Source organism: Pseudophryne corroboree, chromosome 4 (genome assembly GCF_028390025.1).
Source record: "Pseudophryne corroboree isolate aPseCor3 chromosome 4, aPseCor3.hap2, whole genome shotgun sequence".
NCBI lineage: Eukaryota > Metazoa > Chordata > Amphibia > Anura > Myobatrachidae > Pseudophryne > Pseudophryne corroboree.
Genome location: NC_086447.1, coordinates 572,630,278 through 572,650,935, shown reverse-complemented (window position 1 = coordinate 572,650,935; position 20,658 = coordinate 572,630,278). Strand labels below are relative to the sequence as shown.

At 45.7% G+C, this 20,658-nt stretch overlaps 1 protein-coding gene across 1 annotated transcript in view; it reads left to right on the top strand.

Annotated features, from left to right (window-relative positions):
• The window catches only part of EZR (ezrin), a 139,664-nt gene that overhangs the window by 99,368 nt on the left and 19,638 nt on the right, over positions 1–20,658 (top strand). Inside the window, exons 5-8 of the mRNA XM_063917459.1 lie at positions 746–1,020; positions 4,710–4,793; positions 6,857–7,003; positions 12,488–12,584. Of these exons, the coding sequence (XP_063773529.1) occupies positions 746–1,020; positions 4,710–4,793; positions 6,857–7,003; positions 12,488–12,584 (603 nt within the window). The remainder of the gene's footprint in view (positions 1–745; positions 1,021–4,709; positions 4,794–6,856; positions 7,004–12,487; positions 12,585–20,658) is intronic.

The following is a 20,658-nucleotide window of genomic DNA, read 5'->3' as shown; positions in this document are numbered from 1 at the left end:
CTGTGACTCCGCCCAGCATTGTGACTCCGCCCAGCGTTAGCAAATGAAGCACAAAGTCACAGATCTGGGCTAATATATAGGAGATGATTTAAATTTATTTGCAAAAATCTCAAAATAACTTTTTTCACATTGTCATTATGCGGTATTGTGTGTAGAAATTTTGAGGGAAAAAATTAATTCCATTTTGGAATAAGGCTGTAACATAACAAAATGTGGAAAAAGTGAAGTGCTGTGAATACTTTCCGCATGCACTGTAAATAGACCCCTAAATTCTCTAACACACAAGCACATGCCAGGGTCAGTTGTATCAGAATTCCGTTAAGATGACAGCTTGATGAATAATAATTTACATTGTACTATGGGGGACATTTACTAAGCAGTGATCAGAGCGGAGAAGTGAGCCAGTGGATAAGTTGCCCCATCAACCAATCAGCAGCTCTGTATCATTTTATAGTATGCAAATTATAGATGTTACTTCAGTGCTGATTGGTTGCCATGGGCAACTTCTCCACTGGCTCACTTCTCCGCTCTTATCACTGCTTAGTAAATGTCCCCCTATGTTTCATAAGAAGCTGATGGATGAACTCTTTAACGAAGAAAAGCGATCAGGCATACTTGTGTACTTTAGTATATGTGTGTACTCCAGCATAATATATAGGACATGTTATTGCACTGAGTAATGTCTGTTTCATTGCTAGCTTAGTGATTTAGATGCCAGTCTTTTTATTATGTCCCTTGTGTGTAGGTATCCGCACAGGAGGTGCGAAAAGAGAACCCGCTCCAGTTCAAGTTTCGTACCAAATTCTATCCTGAAGATGTGTCTGAGGAGCTTATCCAAGACATCACTCAGAAACTGTTCTTCCTGCAAGTCAAGGAAAGTATCCTGAGTGATGAAGTGTACTGTCCCCCAGAGACTGCTGTGTTGCTTGGCTCCTATGCTGTACAAGCCAAGTTTGGGGACTATATCAAAGATACACACAAATCTGGCTATCTGAACTCAGAACGTCTCCTGCCACAAAGGTGAGTCCACAAATTAAGAAACAGATTTTATACCGGGTATAACTCATCCAAGGTCAGCAAGGGTAAAGCTTCTGGTACTTTTTCAGGCAGTAGAGCGTACCATGCAAAGTTCATAGCTACTTAATGATTCTGGGAGACAATCCCTGGGATTAGATCTACTCCTGTATTATTGGCCAGATTTAGCAAGCCTTGGAGAGTGATAAATTGCACAGTGATAAAGTACCAAACAATCAGCTTCTAACTGCCATGTTACAGGCTGTGTTTGAAAAATGACAATTAGGAGCTGATTGGTTGGTACTTTATCACCGTGCAATTTATCACTCTCCAAGGCTTGATAAATCTGGACATTAGTGGTATGACACCAGGAGTAACCTCAATGGCCGCTGAGGTATAGAGGTCCCTCCTAGGTTTTATGGCCTTTACTGTATTTGTATTGAATTGCCGTGTTGCCCACTCCTCCCAGGTGGCAAACTGCATTGGTTAGAACATCTCTTACTAGGTTTGACAACCCAACTGGGATTGCTTTAATTAATGGGAGCCAATAAAGTTAACATCTGACTGTAGTGGGTAGGTCACTGGAGTGCAGCAAAAGTTGTGTTTTCAGAGGTTCTCTGTGTGGTGCTTGTGTTAAAATGTGACGGGACCTTTGAGTATTTGCTGTTGGACCCATTAATTTTTAGTTATACTTCGAATAGGTGTGCAGGGAGGTATAAAAAACAAACAAACGTAGGAGGCGAATTGTGCAAAAAGTGTAAGTGTACATATCCTTTCACTGCAATTCTGCTTTACTTAAGGCCCATACACATTAGACGATGTCGCTCTGTGAGCGACATCGTCTAATGTTTCCCCCTCCCGGGCCGGCCGGTCGGCGGCCGATGTACGCACTGAGCGATATGACCGCTCATATCGCTCAGTGACGTCACGCCCCCGCCAGCCCTGCATGAAGGTCGTAGACGACAGTCCACATCCTTCATGCATGCCCTACCGACAGCGACGATCGTCGCTGGCGGCATACACACTTGACGATAAAATGAGCGACGTCGCTCAAGGAGGGGGAAAATGAGCGACGTCGCTCATTTTATCGTTAAGTGTGTATGGACCTTTAGTCTTAAACTAGTTACTTAGGGGAAATCAGAAGAGTCTTTATTATATAGTATGTGGCACTTATATGTGTTTTTGAGGCTTTGCTTTACATATAGTATATATCAAGGTGCAGCTACAAATGCCACTATACGTATGTATGCCAGAGTGAAACTGAACAGCACAAAATGTGTCCATTTGAAAGTAATAGAAATGGTCAGCAAGTATTAGGTCAACCTGTCAATGGTCGACACAGAAAAAGGTTGACATGACCTTTTTTTTAAAAAATTCATACTTTCCGATCCACATGGACTACAATTGGGAGTAGTAACCTTGCCCGAAGCTTGCAAGCCATGCCAGGGGACATAGAGCACTAATTGGGGTTCCTGGTCACTTTACGGAGTAAACGACACTCAAAAAAGTAAAAAATGTTAGGTAACCTTTTCCGGTGTCGTCCTTTTCCTGTGTCGACTTTTTTGTGTGCCGACCTTTTTGTCAGGTGTTGAGATTTGTGCCTACTGACCTTTTGGGGTCGACAGTCTTCAGGTCGACTTAGACAGCTTTACCCACCACAACCAGCTCATTAATGGAGCAAAAACTTGTTGTTTTGCACAGTGAAAATAGAACAAATGTCTTTTTTCCACTGCTTAATCTCAATGCAGTAATGTTGCTTAGCAAATGAAAATCTAAATTTTGCACAGCATCTGATAAGTAAGCAAACCTGCGTGTCTTCTATTTATTTTGCAAGTAATTCCTTTCAAATATAGGGAGTACTAGCACAAATCAAGGAGCCTCCAAAGAACATTTGTATAGCAGCACAAACAACAGTTAGGTGCTTCCTAGAACATTCATGGTTCATCATTTTAAAATCTATAAATTGTTTCAGATTAAGCATATAGGAATCCCTGTTTATTATTTACCTATTTAAAAGCATGTTTATTCACGAGGTAGAATTGTTTGCGTGTTTGAGCCCTTGATTAAGGTTGCCACTAATTGAGGAAAGTATTGTTATATTCTATACGGGTGGTCTTCAGTTTGCCGGCTGTCGGGATCCCGGCGCACAGTAAACCGGCGCCGGAGTCTCGACAGTCGGCATACCGATACCTTTTCTCCCTCTTGGGGGTCCACGACATTCTATACAAAGCAAAGTAATTGAAGCAGAGGTTATGAAGACGTACTGCAGGCAAACTTTAAACATTCACAGATCTATTAAAGGACTGCATTAACCAGTAACAACGGTGTATCCGCACAGACTGCTACCCCAGGCAATAAAGCTAAAGGTTACAAATGGCAACATTTATCAGTATAGTTGATTAATATTAATTGAAAAGAAAATAAGCAGTATACTTTGAGAAGAGCCAGTTATCCTCATGCTGGTAAAATAGATTAAATATATAAACATCTAGAAATATTTTGAAAAAGTACATTGGTGAACTAAAACTCATTATGTGCTGAATCCAGGGCCATCTTAACAGCAGTATAGGCCCCTGGGCACAGCAGTGCACTGGGCCCCCTATCCATCCTTCAGCGATAGGGGTGGGGGGTGCTATCAGCGGCAGCTTTGATGTCCCGCGGGTGGTAGTGGGTGTTCTATCTCCCGCTCAACATGTAGGACCTGGAGAAGTAATTTCTGTTAATTACTCCTTTACTGCACAGATGGGGCTAAACCGTAGAAGGTGGCATTGGGCTGAATAATAGGGCCCTGGTACATGACTTCAGGGGTGATAGGGGGTATTTAATACGTAGGGGAGGGGTGGATAGTGGAGTGGGCTTAATACTGTATTTATTTTCCGGTGGGAGGGCATCTTGCTTGACTGCAGGTATCTCAAGTTCCTGAAAATATATTTCTTGGCTTTGAATGGGATAAAAAACTAGAGAGTCCCAACTTTCAGAAGGTTCTGGGGACTTGGGGATCAAAGTTCAGGAGCCTGAGCAATCCACCAACAAAAATATAAAACTGCATACCAGGCGTGTGGAGCTGGAGCGGGGACCAGCTGCTGGAAGGCTGGTATCTCTGGTTCTGGGAATAGTAGAGACAAGCTGCTAGTGTCCACCAAAAGGGGAGAGTCACAACTTTTGGCGTATACTGTCAGAAAAACTCTATGTCAGATAGAACCCGAGATATCTGGCTGGGAAGAGCAACCACTGATGGGGACCACTGCTTTCAAGTTGGATATCTCCGGTTCCCCAAGGCTGATTTTCAAAAATCTGGTACCCCTGGAAAGAGGGGAACCTCAGCTATCAGCCTAGGGCCCTTATACTCCTGGGGCCCTTGGGCAAGAGCCCATTGAGCCCATACGAATAGACGGCCCTGGCTGAATCCACAGTCTCTCTAATGTCAGAATAAATCTACATTGTTTTAAGACTTTGAAAGACTTTTGGAAAATAAATATTACTAGCTTTTTATGCAAGTCTTTATAAATCACTGAGGAGCTATTTTATACAGTAGAAAACTAAAATGTGTTGTGACCAAATGAACTTTTAGTATAGCACGTAGGTCTCTCTGCATATATGTAGCAGAAAACTTTCCGTTTCAAAAATATTGTGTCCAAAACCTCCTGTAGAAATGTCTACTGTTAATTTACTAACGCGTTGTCTTTTTCTTTTAGAGTTTTGGATCAGCACAAGCTTTCCAGGGAGCAGTGGGAAGAGAGGATAGAGGTGTGGCACTCAGAGCACCGCGGCATGCTCAAGTGAGTCTGCTTTTTCTGTTTACCTAGTCATGCATTTTGGATAACTCCTTATCAGAATATACCCATTTGCTGCTGCTTTTCCAGTCAGTTTACCTTGGAAACACCTTGGTTTTCAGACCAGTTCTGAGAATGTAGAATACATGCAGCCATGTAGGGATTAAAGGCTATTGCCCATAATGTTCTCTCTTAGAGAAAAATCACAAGTAAATATCTAGTTGATGGCAGTGTATTTAAAATCTATCTTTATACGGGATGCGGTTACATTGCCGGCAGTCGGGATCCGGCGCTGGAATCCCGGCCACTGACAATGCCATCAGCCAGAATCCTGGCTAGCCAGGTATATTTACACTACACTCATGGATACACACGACACCCATAGAGTGGGAATAGAACCTGTGGCGAGCCACCGAGCTCACAAGGGGCTTCGTTACGCTCGCCCCCCCCTGCCGGCATTCTGGCGCCCGGGATCCCAGTGTCAGTATGCTGACCGCCGGGATAACATACCCAACGCCTTTATACAGTAGGTGTCATTTTCTTTCATTTATTATATTAATTAAGGAGGAACTTATCAGATAAGAGCTTGAACTGGGGAATCCTTTTTCTCTCTGCACACCAGAGATTTGTATAAGAAATGCATTACTGTCACCATAGCAACGCCTAATCTGACATGACATATAGAGGAAAGGAGCAATATTTCTTTGATACAGGAGAAACCAGCCAGGTTTGGGGTCCATTCACTATTACTGAGTATTGGACATACACCCTTATGCAGTGGCGTAAGTTCGTCCCAGTTGCCCGGAGGCAAGATAAATATTGGTGCCCCCTATTTCCTATATCAAGATAAGTGTGTGTGTGTGTGTGTGTGTGTAACAGCAGACACTTTTACTGATGGAGCGATTTGCTCCTGTAGAGGAAGCATGAGAATGCTAACTATATGAAGTTACGTGTAATTGTCAGAGAAGTATCTTCCTATAGTTAAAATTCTCATATTTCCTATACAGGCGCAAACAGCTTCATCAGTAAGGTGTCTGCTTCCAGTGAAATAGGATGTGGTTTCTAATCCTGGGTGTGATACTTGTAAAATGTGTATATTCAGTATAATAAAGAGGGTGTGATTTGTAAGGTGCAGGGACCAGTGAGGAAGTTGGCCACTGAAAATATAGCGGCAGCTATCAATTAACTTAATTCACTGGTGTCACAGAATGGGAGCAGAGGTGCCCCCTTCAGAGCAGGAGCCCGGCAGCAGATGACTCCATTGCCTCCCAGAGTTCTGCCTTTGCCCTTATGGTTATACGTTTCTGGACTAGTGCTTTCTTCTGTCACTTTCCCAGTATTTGCACTACAGTGTAAACTGTGGCGAGCAGTGTTATCACACTTTGGGGCAGATGTATTAAGCCCAGAGAAGTGATAAAGCAGTGAGAAGTGGAAGGTGATAACGCACCAGCCAATCAGCTCCTAACTGTCAATTTACATATTGAAGCTGATTGGCTGGTGTGTTATCACCTTCCACTTATCACTGCTTTATCACTTCTCCAGGCTTAATACATCTGCCCCTTTGTGTGTTATAGCATGTGTCCTGTATTTCTATCAATTCATCTTTTTTATGTCCTTAATATGAATATGTTGCCACTTCATAAAGAATCATAATAATACTGCACCTCTTATGTTTACTGGGCTTCAGCTTGCAGTCTGGCAGGTATGTTTTACTGTTGTACAGCATAAGTATATCAATACAACTACTATTTCAGTCCATCAAGATCTTTTACTTTTCTGAGGCACTGGGTAATTTATTATTTATAAACAGTTTCTTATATAGCGCAGCAAATTCCATTGCGCTTTACAATTGGAAATAACAATGATATAACAAAACTGGGTAATAACAAACAGTCATAGAGGTAGGAAGGCCCTGCTCACAAGTTTACAATCTATACTAATAAGGTGATAGTCAGGCATCAAAAAAGCTAAGCATGTGTTTTATTACTCTTCCTGCTCCTCATAGCTCTAATATTTGGTTGGATTTGTGTTATTAGTTACTAATGTATTCACACTTCAATGCTGTGCAGAGAGGATGCCATGCTGGAATACTTGAAGATTGCCCAAGACTTGGAGATGTATGGCATCAACTACTTTGAAATTAAGAATAAAAAGGGGACTGACCTCTGGCTGGGAGTGGACTCTCTGGGCCTAAATATTTATGAGCATGATGACAAGTAAGTAGTTTCATTAAAACTTGGGAAATAACAACCAAAAGACAGACTTGGCTCTGCATTGTTTTGCAGACCTGTAAAGGGGTTCTCCAGTTACATTAAACTTTCTTCTTCTTCTTCATCTTCTCCATCTTCCCCATCCTTGATAGAGTATGTATTTTTATTTGTACTTTAAATTTGTGTCTATAAAGCACTAATTAGGAGCTGTACAGACACTGCATGATGCTCTGATCCCTTCTCCAGTCTGACTTGTTTATAGAGGGGCTTTTCCAGGCTGGCGTCCCTAGTACACTAGTGTATTGTACATTATATTGTGCTAAAACACAGAAGAACCCATCACAGTGTCAGGAATGCAGAAAAACAGCATTTGTACATATCTACAGACTCAGCAAATCTTGTCATTTTAGAAGATTTCTGCACATATTGGGTCAATCTCTATTTTTTGCATACATGTCTCTTGCTGCCATTAGGAAATGACCAATTTAAACTGTTAGCAGACCCATACTGCCATATACTGGCAGTTTTATTGCACTCATTGTGCATAATTCAGAACCAGTAATTGCTTCTTGGAAATGTATATATGATAAAGACCCAGGTTGTTAGACGCCAGTGTAATTGTAGAATTCGGTACTGTAAATAATATACATAACCTTTGAAAATCAAAATGGTATCTTCCATGCTCTAGCAGCATTGTATGCTCTGTGGTGGTATGTTACTGTAACTAGAAGGAGCAGTGCATAGACACTATTTTATATCTGAATACAGCTTTATTAGCACCATCAGTTAATGGATGTAGTGTTTGGAGCCTGTGTCTGTGCTGAAGTGCTCCTGTGCCAGCGCCTCGGTGGGGAACAAGGTGTGGTCAGCCTCCTCCAACCTTGTCTGGAGAAGTAGAAAGGAATACATGAAGTCATTCTCCTGCAAGCTGCCAACCTTACAGCTTTCACCCTGTGAAGAAACAAGGAGTGTCTGTCTGTAGGTTACGTAACAGAAACTGCCCGTACTTTTTTATCGTTATTTGAAGTACTGGAACACTACAATGTCACTATGGAGACATAAACAGGTTTTGCAAGCTGCTGCAACCTACAAACTGCAGGACTGAGCCGTGAAAGTTTTAGGGCAGAGCAGCTCAACAACACCCTCTAGCTGTACATGATATATATTTATATATTTTTTTGCATGTGATTTTGTTATTTATTGTAAGTGAATAGTTTGCAGATCTGCATTCTTGAAATTCATATCCCAAGGTCGGATATCCACTGGCGTTTGATTTACATTTAAAAAGTGTTTGCGGGTGCAATTGTTTTACTTGTGTTAGGGAGGTCATTAGAGGTCATGCTTGACATCATTGCATTTAACTTTCGGCAAGCGCATTGAATAAAGGAGAGGCTGGAAATCACAGTGCTCATTGCTTATACATCAGGGGTTTGATCACATAAAACACACTGTTTTGTGCTTGCAGACCTCTTGTTATGTGTTATTTTAGCATTAAAACATGAATACAATACACCAGATCAGTAGACTTGGTCCTGAAAGAGCAATTATCAGCTTAAAAAGATAGTGTGACCCAGAGCACTTTGGTGTAGGTTTCAGACTTTTATTCATACAAGCACATACGCCCCAGCCCCATATACTGGTAATTATAGAAGTTTGGTTTTCTAGTGTATTTGGGGTGGCACTAAATTGTAGGTCTCCTACATACAGGAATTTGGCAGTAAGAGGGTTCTGGGAAAGCTTTATGTCTTTGTGAAATTGACAGGTGTTAACAGGTACTTTTTATTGGCAAGCTTCCAAGTTTAACCTTTAAACCAGCTATAATTAAGTGTATAACCAGCTATTTTGAGACTGCCTATACAATATGGTGATAAGTAATCTAGCATTGTAAATGTTGTGTATGATTTATATCTTAACAGATAAAGAAGTTCTGTAATAAACATAATCTATATTATTATGCTCGAAATGGTTGTTAGTTCTGCAGTCTGCCACAGGGCTATTTATGAGCGCTGACACACCTTGTTGCTCTATGTAGGAGGGCAACTCCACTGTAGGCAGTATGAATTATTGAATCTACGTGCAAAACCTTCACTTAACGTCTGCAGAAGCATGTACCTCCAAAATGGGTGGATACACAGAAACTTTTCTTGAGAGTCTCAGATGAGTTATTTCTGAATTCAGTACTGGACAGATGGACCTACTATGCCACCAGTTTCCTACACTTTGGGATATCGGGGTTCAGGATCAGACTGGCCCACAGGGATTCTGGGGGAGGGGGGATCCCAGGTGGGCCACTCCCCCCCTCCAATGTCAAGTTCCAGACTATGCTACGTTAATAGAGGCTCAGTTACCCGGCACCACAGGGACCTAGAAACAGAGCATTTGATGGCAGATATAAACCACTTGGCCCATCTAGTCTGCCCTAAGCATGTGTACATGCACTCATTTACACACAAGGTTTAATTTTTGCTGAGAGCCAATTAGCCTACCAGTATATTTTTGGATTGCGGGAGGAAACCGGAGTACCTGGAGGACACCCACGCAAGCACAGGGAGAATATACAGACTCAAAACAGTTAGGGCCATGGTGGCAATTTAACCCATGACCTCATTACTGTGAGGCAGTAACACGAACCATGCCAATCCCCCAGAATCATCTCTCTAATTCACCTTCCTTTGAGGTGCACTTGATCTGTCCCTTTAATCCTATACATCTTTAAATTGCCACAATTTTTCATCTCCCATTTTCTTGATAACTTCTCTGCATGGCTGTTCTACTCTCTCTCCAAGCCTGTTACCTCAAAACTTCCCTGACTCTCATTTGGCTCCTCCCAATAGACTCAACTCCACTTGCATCTAGGGTGACACCATTGATGGTGTCATCTTTCATCTTTGTACTGTTTCCAACTTCAACAACTCTCCCTCCCCCCATCCCTCTGCCACCGCATCTATTCTCCTTCATTATCCCCCCCCCCCCCCCCCCCAATCTGCCCTCCTCCCCTAATACCATGCTTACTTTCTGGAATCTTGATACCTTTCAGAAATCTTTGACAGTCCCCTCCCCATTTCTGGCACACTTATCTCACCCACTTTCTCCAAAAATGTTCACACTCTGCTGAGCAGCTCTGGAGGAAGTTGCGCACTCTTGCTGACGACTTCCACATAAAGTTAATTCTCTCATCCTATAGCTCTGATCTCTTACTTGCTAAACAAGCCCTATCTCATCATAGGCCCCCAAGTCTAGCCACCCTTCACTATCTTTAATTCCTTCCCTCTTTCCTTTTCCTCCTACCCCAGTGCACTTAATTTTTCCACACATTTCACCTCCAAAATAGAGTTCACCTGCCATGATATCATTGCAGGCCTCACTCCCTGGACTGCCAATCTTGTCCTCCTTCGCACTGGTCTCTGGTGCTTACGTTCATGCCCGCCTCTCTGCCTGCCCTCTTGACCGAATTCCCTCCATCCTCCCCTGACCTCTCCCCCTTAAGTATGTTTACCTAATTAACATATTTCTTTCATCTGACACCTTTCATTTATTCTTTAAGCATGCACTGGACTCCCCCCATTCATAAGAAACAGTCTCCTTCTCATTTCACTTGTTTCCTTTGCCTTCAATCTTCTAGAGGGTGGTGTACACATGCCTCAACCTCTTACACACCTAGACCCCCTCTGGTCTGGCTATCTGTTTATTTATTCCATCAAAACTGCCCTTACCAAGGTCACCAATGACCTTCTCTCACAGCCAAATCCAAAGGCCTTTTCTGTATTTCTATACTCCTTGACCTCACAGTGGCATTTGACATAGTAGACCATCCTCAATTCCTCCAAACTTTCCATTTCATTGGGCTTTGTGACTCTTCTCTATCCTGGTTCATCTTTTTGTTTAACCACTTCCTCTCTTTATCTACACCCACCTCCGCCTCCCCTTTTCTGTTGGGATCTTCCAAGATACTGTCCTTGGCCCCCTTCTCTTCTCACTCTGTGTGTCTTCCCTCGGCAAGCTTATCGATTCCTTTGGACTTTGCTACCATCTCTATGCAGATAATACCCAAATTTACTTCTTCCCTGGACCTCACTCTTTGTCCTCTCCTATGTCACCTCCGGTCTGTTAGCCCTCTCATACTGAATGGCACAAGGCTTCTTTAAACTTAGTCTTTATAAAACTGAGCTCATCTCTACCACACCCAAGGCCCACCTCTGCTCCCACCCACTCCATCTCTGTTGACAATGTCTCACTCTCGCCCGGTCCCCAAGTCTGATGTCTAGGTGTCACCCTAGATTCATTCTCCACCCACATTCAGTCCCATTCGCAATTCTGAGATTTGCGCCGCCGCAATATTTCCAGAATCAGACTTTTAGTCTCCCTGGAAACTACTAAAACCACTTTATGCCCTCATTATTTCCGACCTCCATTACTGAAATTTGCTCCTCTATGGCCTTCCAAACTCCTGATTTATCCCTCTCCAGTCTATCCTCAAGTTTGCAACCCACCTTATTTCTTTCTCTCATCACTCTACCTCTGCTGACCTCTCTATCAGTAACTTGACTGGTTCCTTATACCACTCAGAATTTCATCCTCACTTTTCACTCTTACCTGCAGTGCTCTCAACCTAATTGCTCCTCCCTACATCTCCAGCCTCCTTTCCTCACATATACCCTCCAGCCCTCTTTGCTCTGCTAATGATTGCTACTGTACAGTACCTCACCTCTTTCCTGGTTAGCATTTCCGACTTTCGCATTCAAGATTTAACCTGGGCTGCTCCCAGCTAGGGAAGCCAATCCCACCTCATTTTTTCAATCCAGAGATTCAGGATTACAGTATACAGTATGTGTGGTTCAATCAGGTTTGTTTCATTCTGAAGCAATTGCATACAGTTTATACACTATTGTGTATGGACATGTTTAAATACATGTAGCCATGTTTTTTTTCTGATTTGTTGGAGAAAGTTAAGATCCTGTCCCATGTATCCATCTGTATTTACATTATGTGATAGAGTATTAATATTGTTGCTCTGATTTCAATATATTTAAAAAAATGGGTTTAGAGTAATCCTATTGGAATAATGCATCGGATTTGGCCAAGTGAGTATAAATCCTTCCAATTATTTAAATGTTACAGATTTTTGAACTACTGATTAATAGTGTCCAAATTGTGATTCAGAGTCCATTTGTCTTGACTTACATTTTTTCCATAATTTAAAACATATATAGTGCAAAACTATAATATCAATGTAAATTCCCTTTTCTAATAGACCATTATTGTACCTACCTTGCTCTTTTACCACCTTGGAAAGTATGGTGTCCCGTAAACCATTAGAATGGACTCTATCTGCACTAAACACATGTGTAATACTTGTATACTCCATGTATATGCCTGTTTGTTTTATTTATATATATATATATATATATATATATATATATATATATATTTATTTATACTGTAGTACATCTATTGTTCTCTGTTTTATAACTTCTCTACAATTTAATTTAGGTTGACCCCAAAGATTGGATTCCCCTGGAGTGAAATCAGGAATATATCCTTCAATGACAAGAAATTTATAATCAAACCCATAGATAAGAAGGCACCTGTAAGTGGCAGCTTAATAATTAATCATTGGTGGTTCTATAACAAATATGCAGTAACTAGAATGTTCTGCTTGTGAACTTCTCACTTAAATCACTGCTGCAGTTAATCATTTTGTCTCGGCTCTCTTGCATTCTCATATTATAGTAAAGGTAAACTATACTTCATTTGTGGATAGTTTGTTTATTGACTAAAGGTGTGAATTTAGAAATGACTGCAACCTATTTTTGTTAGATTCTGATCCTGAAGTCACTGAGTGGAGGTGTAAATGAACATTCTGCACAGGGAATCTCTATATCATCCATGTTAACACCTGCTGCCAGGAGTGGGAATAGCCATACTGCTATAGTATAGACGGGATGTAGTTATGTGACCGGCGGTCACATAACCTCCCCCTACATCCTGCCCACTCACAATCCCGACGGTCGGCCTGTTGACCAACAGGGACCATTCCCACTCGTGGATGTCCACGACACCCATAGAGTGCGGTCGCCACCGAGTCCGCAAGGGGCTTGTTGTACTCGCCCTTCCCCCCTTGGCCGGCATTTTGCAGCCGGGATCCCGGGCGCCGGTAATGCAATACACACGGAAAGACAGAGGTGGAATACTCACACAGTGGGGAGAATGTCATAGGGTGTGAGAATCAGAAAGTGAGAGATTTTGTGACAGTTCCTTTTTTTTTTTTTTAAAGTGCCAATCATATACTTGGCAAAATCAACCTGGTTTTGCCATATAAATGATTGCCACTTAAAAAAAAAAATAGAAAAACAACAGAAGAACCCTCACAAAATCTCTCAACTTTCTGATCCTCACACGCTATTATATTTTCCCCAGTGTACTCAAACAAGAAGCCCAAACCATATAATATTCCTAAAATGGGAATAACCCAGGGAGGAGAGGTGAACATAAAGAGTTTTATGGTAAGAACTTACCTTTGTTAAAACTCTTTCTGCGAGGTACACTGGGCTCCACAAGGAATGGACAATGGGGTGCAGAGTAGGATCTTGATCCGAGGCACCAACAGGCTCAAAGCTTTGACTGTTCCCAGAATGCATAGCGCTGCCTCCTATATCACCCCGCCTTCCTGCACAGGATCTCAGTTTTTAGTTAACCAGTCCAATGCAGTAGCAGGAAAAGAGACGACAACGGTTAGTAGCCACAACACCGCATTCTCACGACAGGAGACGTGTCAGCGGTTAATGCCATACCAACCCAAAGAAGCTAAGTGCATCAGGGTGGGCGCCTTGTGGAGCCCAGTGTACCTCGCAGAAAGAGTTTTAACAAAGGTAAGTTCTTACCATAAAACTCGTTTTCTGCTGCGGGGTACACTGGGCTCCACAAGGAATGGACAATGGGGATGTCCTAAAGCAGTTCCTAATGGGAGGGGACGCACTGTAGCGGGCACAAGAACCCGGCGTCCAAAGGAAGCATCCTGGGAAGCGGCAGTATCGAAGGCATAGAACCTTATGAATGTGTTCACAGAGGACCACGTAGCCGCCTTGCACAATTGTTCAAGGATCGCACCACGTTGGGCCGCCCAAGAATATCCAACAGACCGAGTAGAATGGGCCTTAATGTGATCAGGAGCAGAGAGACCAGCCTTCACGTAAGCATGTGCAATCACCATTCTAATCCATCTGGCCAGAGTTTGCTTGTGACCAGCCAGCCCCATTTGTGAAACCCAAACACAACAAAAAGAGAATCAGATTTTCTAATAGGAGCTGTTCTCTTCACATAGATACGGAGAGCAGTACCACATCCAAAGACCGCTCTTTGGGAGACAGAACAGGAGAAACAAGTGCCGGAACTACAATCTCCTGATTAAGGTGGAACGAAGAAACCACCTTGGGTAGATAGCCGGGACGAGTCCTAAGAACCCGCCCGGTCACGGTGAAATATCAGATATGGGGAACTACAGGACAAGGCACCCAAATCCGACACTCTTCTAGCTGAAGCAATAGCCAGCAGAAACGCCACCTTAAGGGAAAGCCACTTAAGGTCAGCTGAACCAAGAGGTTCAAACGGAGACTCTTGTAACGCCTCCAAAACCACCAAGTCCCAAGGAGCCACAGGCGGGACATAGGGAGGTTGGATACGCAACACGCCCTGAGTAAAGGTATGCACATCAGGTAAGGTTTCTCTGAAACCACACCGACAAGGCAGATATTTGAACGTTGAGGGAGGCCAGACGCAGGCCTAAGTCCAGGCCCTGCTGAAGAAAAGCCAACAACTTGGCTATACTAAACTTGGAAGTGTCATAATCGTTAGATGCGCACCAAACAAAGTAAGAATGCCAGACCCTATAGTAAATCCGAGCCGAAGCCGGTTTCCGGGCCCGCAACATAGTTTGAATGACCGCCTCAGAAAACCCTCTAGCCCTTAAGACGGAAGCTTCAAGAGCCACGCCATCAAAGACAGCCGGGCTAGGTCCTGGTAGACACAGGGACCCTGAACGAGGAGGTCTGGGCGTTGTGGAAGTAGAATTGGACGCTCTGACGATAGGCCTTGCAGGTCTGAGAACCAGTGCCGTCTGGGCCACGCTGGAGCTATGATAAGCAGAATTCCTTTTTCTTGCTTGAACTTCCGAATTACCCTGGGCAGGAGTGACACCGGAGGGAACACGTACGGCAGCCGAAACCTCCACGGTACCGCCAGTGCATCCACGAATGCTGCTTGAGGTTCCCTTGTCCTTGCTATGAAGACCGGAACCTTGTGATTGTGTCGAGACGCCATCAGATCTACGTCTGCAAGGCCCCACCTTTCCACTAGGAGTTGAAACACTTCTGGATGGAGGCCCCACTCGCCGGCATGCACGTCCTGACGACTGAGAAAGTCCGCTTCCCAATTCAGGACTCCCGGAATGAATATGGCCGGTAGATGGCATTCTGCCCACTGTAGAATCCGTGAGACTTCCTTCATTGCCAGGCGGCTTCGAGTGCCGCCTTGATGATTTATGTAAGCCACTGTGGTGGCGTTGTCCGACTGTACTTGAACAGGACGGTTCTAAATTAAATGCTGGGATAGGTTCAAGGCATTGAAGACCGCCCGCAACTCCAGAATATTGATCGAGAGGAGGGACTCCTCCTTGGTCCACCGCCCCTGAAGGGAGTGCTGCTCCAGCACCGCGCCCCAACCTCTTAGACTGGCATCTGTCGTCAACAGGACCCAGTCGGATATCCAGAACGGACGGCCCCTGCACAGTTGTTGGTCCCGGAGCCACCAGAGCAGCGACAAACGGACCTCCGGAGTCAATGAGATCATTTGAGACCTGATCCGGTGAGGCAGGCCGTCCCATTTGGCTGGAATCAGCCTCTGGAGAGGGCGAGAGTGAAATTGAGCGTACTCCACCATGTCGAATGCTGACACCATGAGGCCCGGCACCTGCATCGCCGAATGTATCGACACTTGCGGACGAGATAGGAAGCTACGAATCCTGTCCTGAAGTTTCAGGACTTTCTCCTGAGAAAGGAACAACCGCTGGTTGTGAGTGTCCAATAGTGCTCCCAGATGCACCATGCTCTGAGCAGGGATCAGGGATGACTTCTTCCAGTTGTTGAGCCACCCGTGGGCTTGCAGAAACCGGACCGTCACATCTAGATGATGCAGGAGAAGTTCTGGGGAATTTGCCAGGATTAACAAGTCGTCCAAATACGGCAGTATCCTGACCCCTTGACGGCGGAGTACCACCGTCATCACCGCCATGACTTTTGTAAAGACTCGCGGAGCCGTTGTTAAACCAAAAGGTAACGCCCGAAACTGGTAATGGCAGTTGCCAATCGCAAATCTCAGGTATTGCTGATGAGACACTGCTATAGGAATATGCAGGTAAGCATCCTGTATATCCAGGGAGACCATGAAGTCCCCAGGTTCCAAGGCCAGAACTATAGAGCGAAGGGTTTCCATCCGGAACTTGGAAACCTTCACAAACCTGTTCAATGCCTTGAGGTTGAGAATGGGCCAGGAGGACCCATTCGGTTTTGGGACTAGAAACAGCGGATAATAGTACCCCTGGCCCCTCTGCGCAAGAGGCACCTGTACTACGACTCCTGTATCCAGGAGGGTCTGTACCACCGAATATAGAGTGTTTGCCTTTGTCTTGTCCAACGGGACATCTGTCTGGCAAAATCGATGAGGGGGTCGGTTTTTGAAGGCTATGGCGTAACCTCGAGTGACGACTACCCATACCCAGGCATCTGAAGTGGTCTTCAACCATTCTTGGGCATACCCTAGAAGCCGGCCCCCACCCTGGGATCCCCCAGAGGGAGGCCCGCCCCATCATGCGGCAGGCTTATCTGTCTTGGAAGCTGGCTGACGGGCCGCCCAGGCTCTTTTGGGCTTAGGCTTACCAGGTTTGGAAGTGCGGGCCTGCTTGTTGTACGCCTGACCTTTTGCTTTACCTCAAGGACAAAAGGGGCGAAAGGAAGTACCTTTAGCCTTCGACACAGAAGGAGCAGTACTTGGCAGACAAGCAGTTTTGGCAGTAGCCAAGTCAGCCACAATCTTATTTAAATCCTCCCCAAACAGAATATCTCCCTTAAAAGGGAGTACCTCCAGGGTTTTTCTAGAGTCCAGATCCACAGACCAGGATCTCGGCCACAATATCCGGTGAGCCAGGACTGACGTAGTAGAGGCCTTGGCTGCCAGGATACCGGCATCAGAAGCCGCCTCTTTAATATAACGAGAAGCTGTGACAATATAAGACAAGCATTGTCTAGCATGGTCAGAGGAGATTTCAGCATCTAACTTCTAGGCCCATGCTTCAATGGCCTCTGCAGCCCAAGTAGCTGCAATAGTGGGCCTTTGTGCAGCACCCGTGAGGGTGTAAATCGCTTTCAGACAACCCTCCACACGTTTATCCGTAGGCTCTCTTAGAGACGTGACGGTGGTGACCGGTAGAGCTGAGGAAACCACCATCCTAGCCACATGTGAGTCCACTGGAGGAGGCGTTTCCCAATTCTTAGACAGCTCCGGCGTGAGGGGATGGCGAGCCAGCATCTTCTTTTGAGGCACAAACTTTGTACCCGGGTTTTCCCAGGGTTCCTGACGTATATCAATTAGGTGGTCAGAGTGAGGTAAAACTTGTTTAATCACCTTCTGACGCTTGAACCTATCTGGTTTCTTAGGAGGAACTGATGGCTCGGGATCATCCGTAATCTGTAAAATTAACTCAATAGCCTCCAAAAGATCAGGAACATCGACATGTGAACCACCCTCCCCATCAGCCGTATCTGAGTCAGAACCTGTGGGGTCAGTGTAAGTGCGTCTTCATCCGACGAGGTGTCAGTGACAGCAGTGGATTGTGAGGAGACAAGCGCTCTCTTAGAGGACCCCTTGGACGTAGGCGAGCGACGGTCAGACTTTTTAGTAGTCAGGGACTGGTTCAACTTCTTTATTTGAGCAGATAAATCGTCCGCCCACGGCGGGTTAGCTGCAGGGACCACAAACGGTTGCACCGGCATTGGGGTTCCTATAGGGGGTGTTAGTTTATGAACTAGCGTATGCAGAAGCGTGGAAAAAGCGGCCCACGGCGGGTCATTATTTGCCCCCGTTGCCACCGTCCCACTGGGGGGCAAGGAGCCCCCAGAACCAAAGCTGCTATATTCTCCTCATAGGTATCTGCGGCTTCAGCAACACCGGCAGTGTGTTCAGCCCCAGAACCGTTACCCTCAGAAGCAGATATGATATAACTTACAGTATCAGGTTACACAGTACAATTTGTCAGCAGCACAATACCTCTAGCCCAAACCCCTGCGCAGTGTAGTCAGCACCAGCAGAGATAGAGAGATATGGTGACTAAATCACGGAGAAAAATACGTAATACAGTATATCTTTGTGAAAATCCTTTATTAGATAAAACCTGACGCACCAAGCCCCCTCGGCTTATAGAATATAGGGATAGCAGGTTGAGTGAAAGACACAAAATGGACTCCACTCAGCTATCAAATGCACACACAAATAGTAACAGTCTATACAATGCAGAGGTTATTACTAACAATAATACTGCACTGGACTAGCTTACACAGCTATATAACAATAGATATAACAGTACACAGTAAGAACTGGATGTATATCTCAGGGTGGGTGGTCTTCTGTATGCCGGCGGTCGGGCTCCCGGCGCTCAGTATACCGGCGCCGGGAGCCCGACAGCCGGCATACCGACACTTATTTTCCCTCGTGGGGGTCCACGACCCCCATAGAGGGAGAATAAAATAGTGTGGCGCGCCACCGTGCCCGTAGCGTGGCGAGCGCAGCGAGCCCGCAAGGGGCTCATTTGCGCTCGCCACGCTGTCGGTAAGCCGGCGGTCGGGCTCCCGGCGCCGGTATGCTGGTCGCCAGGAGCCCGACCGCCGGCCAGCCGTAGTGAACCCCTCAGGGTAATTGTACTAGGAAACCCTGACTAAGTGCACTCTTTCTTAACTAACACTGACTAAAAAAGGCAGGTAGACTACTTAAGTGTCTTGTAAAGTCACAGCACTGACAACCAGGAGGCTTTACATAGGAGGATTTGCCCAAGCATTCCCAGGAACAGTGAGCTGAGGGATAATGGCGCCGCAGACACTGCCAGGGAGTGAGGGAGAGACAGATATGCAGCTCCAGGGCGGGAACATTTGCAGAAAATGGCGCCCTGGGGCTGGGGGAGGGACTTCAGGTCCAAGCTCTATCCCCCTGCTGGCAAAACCACCGGTTACTGCGGGCTCTAATAAAACGGTTTATAGAGAAAACCTGACCTGTCCCATGGCCTGGTGATCTAGTGAAATCGCCTGTACTGCCACAGTGTCCACCGCCAGCGCGCGCGGCCCACCTCCCACTGACCGCGCCAGATCGCGATAAAGACCGGGTCCCGCAAGCGGGACCCACTTACCACCTCCCGAAGTGCGGCCACGCGATCCCGGAGAGCCCCCGTCGTGTGTGCCTGACGAGAAGAAAACCGGAGCCTCCTGCTGTATTTACCCGGCAACCAGGGCTCGGGAGTGTACAGCGCCGCTGGGGAGAGCCGGAGCTGCAGCCGTGAATGTCCACTGACATGTAACACTGCTGCTGCCCTTGAAGTCTTCACTTTTTTCCTCAGAAAAAAAGCTCTTCTTAGGGCTGCCTGGAGCAGCCCCTCTGTTAAGTGCCTGCTACTGCAGCACCAACTACAAAACTGAGATCCTGTGCAGGGAGGCGGGGTGATATAGGAGGCAGCGCTATGCATTCTGGGAACAGTCAAAGCTTTGAGCCTGTTGGTGCCTCGGGTCAAGATCCTACTCTACACTCCATTGTCCATTCCTTGTGGAGCCCAGTGTACCCCGCAGCAGAAATAAATGTTTCTCTATCGTCCTAAGTGGATGCTGGGGTTCCTGAAAGGACCATGGGGAATAGCGGCTCCGCAGGAGACAGGGCACAAAAGTAAAGCTTTTACAGGTCAGGTGGTGTGTACTGGCTCCTCCCCCCATGACCCTCCTCCAGACTCCAGTTAGATTTTTGTGCCCGGCCGAGAAGGGTGCAATTCTAGGTGGCTCTCATAAAGAGCTGCTTAGAGAGTTTAGCTTAGGTTTTTTATTTTACAGTGATTCCTGCTGGCAACAGGATCACTGCAACGAGGGACAGAGGGGAGAAGAAGTGAACTCACCTGCGTGCAGGATGGATTGGCTTCTTGGCTACTGGACATGAAGCTCCAGAGGGACGATCACAGGTACAGCCTGGATGGTCACCGGAGCCACGCCGCCGGCCCCCTCACAGATGCTGAAGCAAGAAGAGGTCCAGAATCGGCGGCTGAAGACTCCTGCAGTCTTCTTAAGGTAGCGCACAGCACTGCAGCTGTGCGCCATTTTCCTCTCAGCACACTTCACACGGCAGTCACTGAGGGTGCAGGGCGCTGGGGGGGGGGGCGCCCTGGGAGGCAAATGAAAACCTTTAAAAAGGCTAAAAATACCTCACATATAGCCCCAGAGGCTATATGGAGATATTTACCCCTGCCTAAATGTACTAAATAGCGGGAGACGAGCCCGCCGGAAAAGGGGCGGGGCCTATCTCCTCAGCACACGGCGCCATTTTCTGTCACAGCTCCGCTGGTCAGGAAGGCTCCCAGGTCTCTC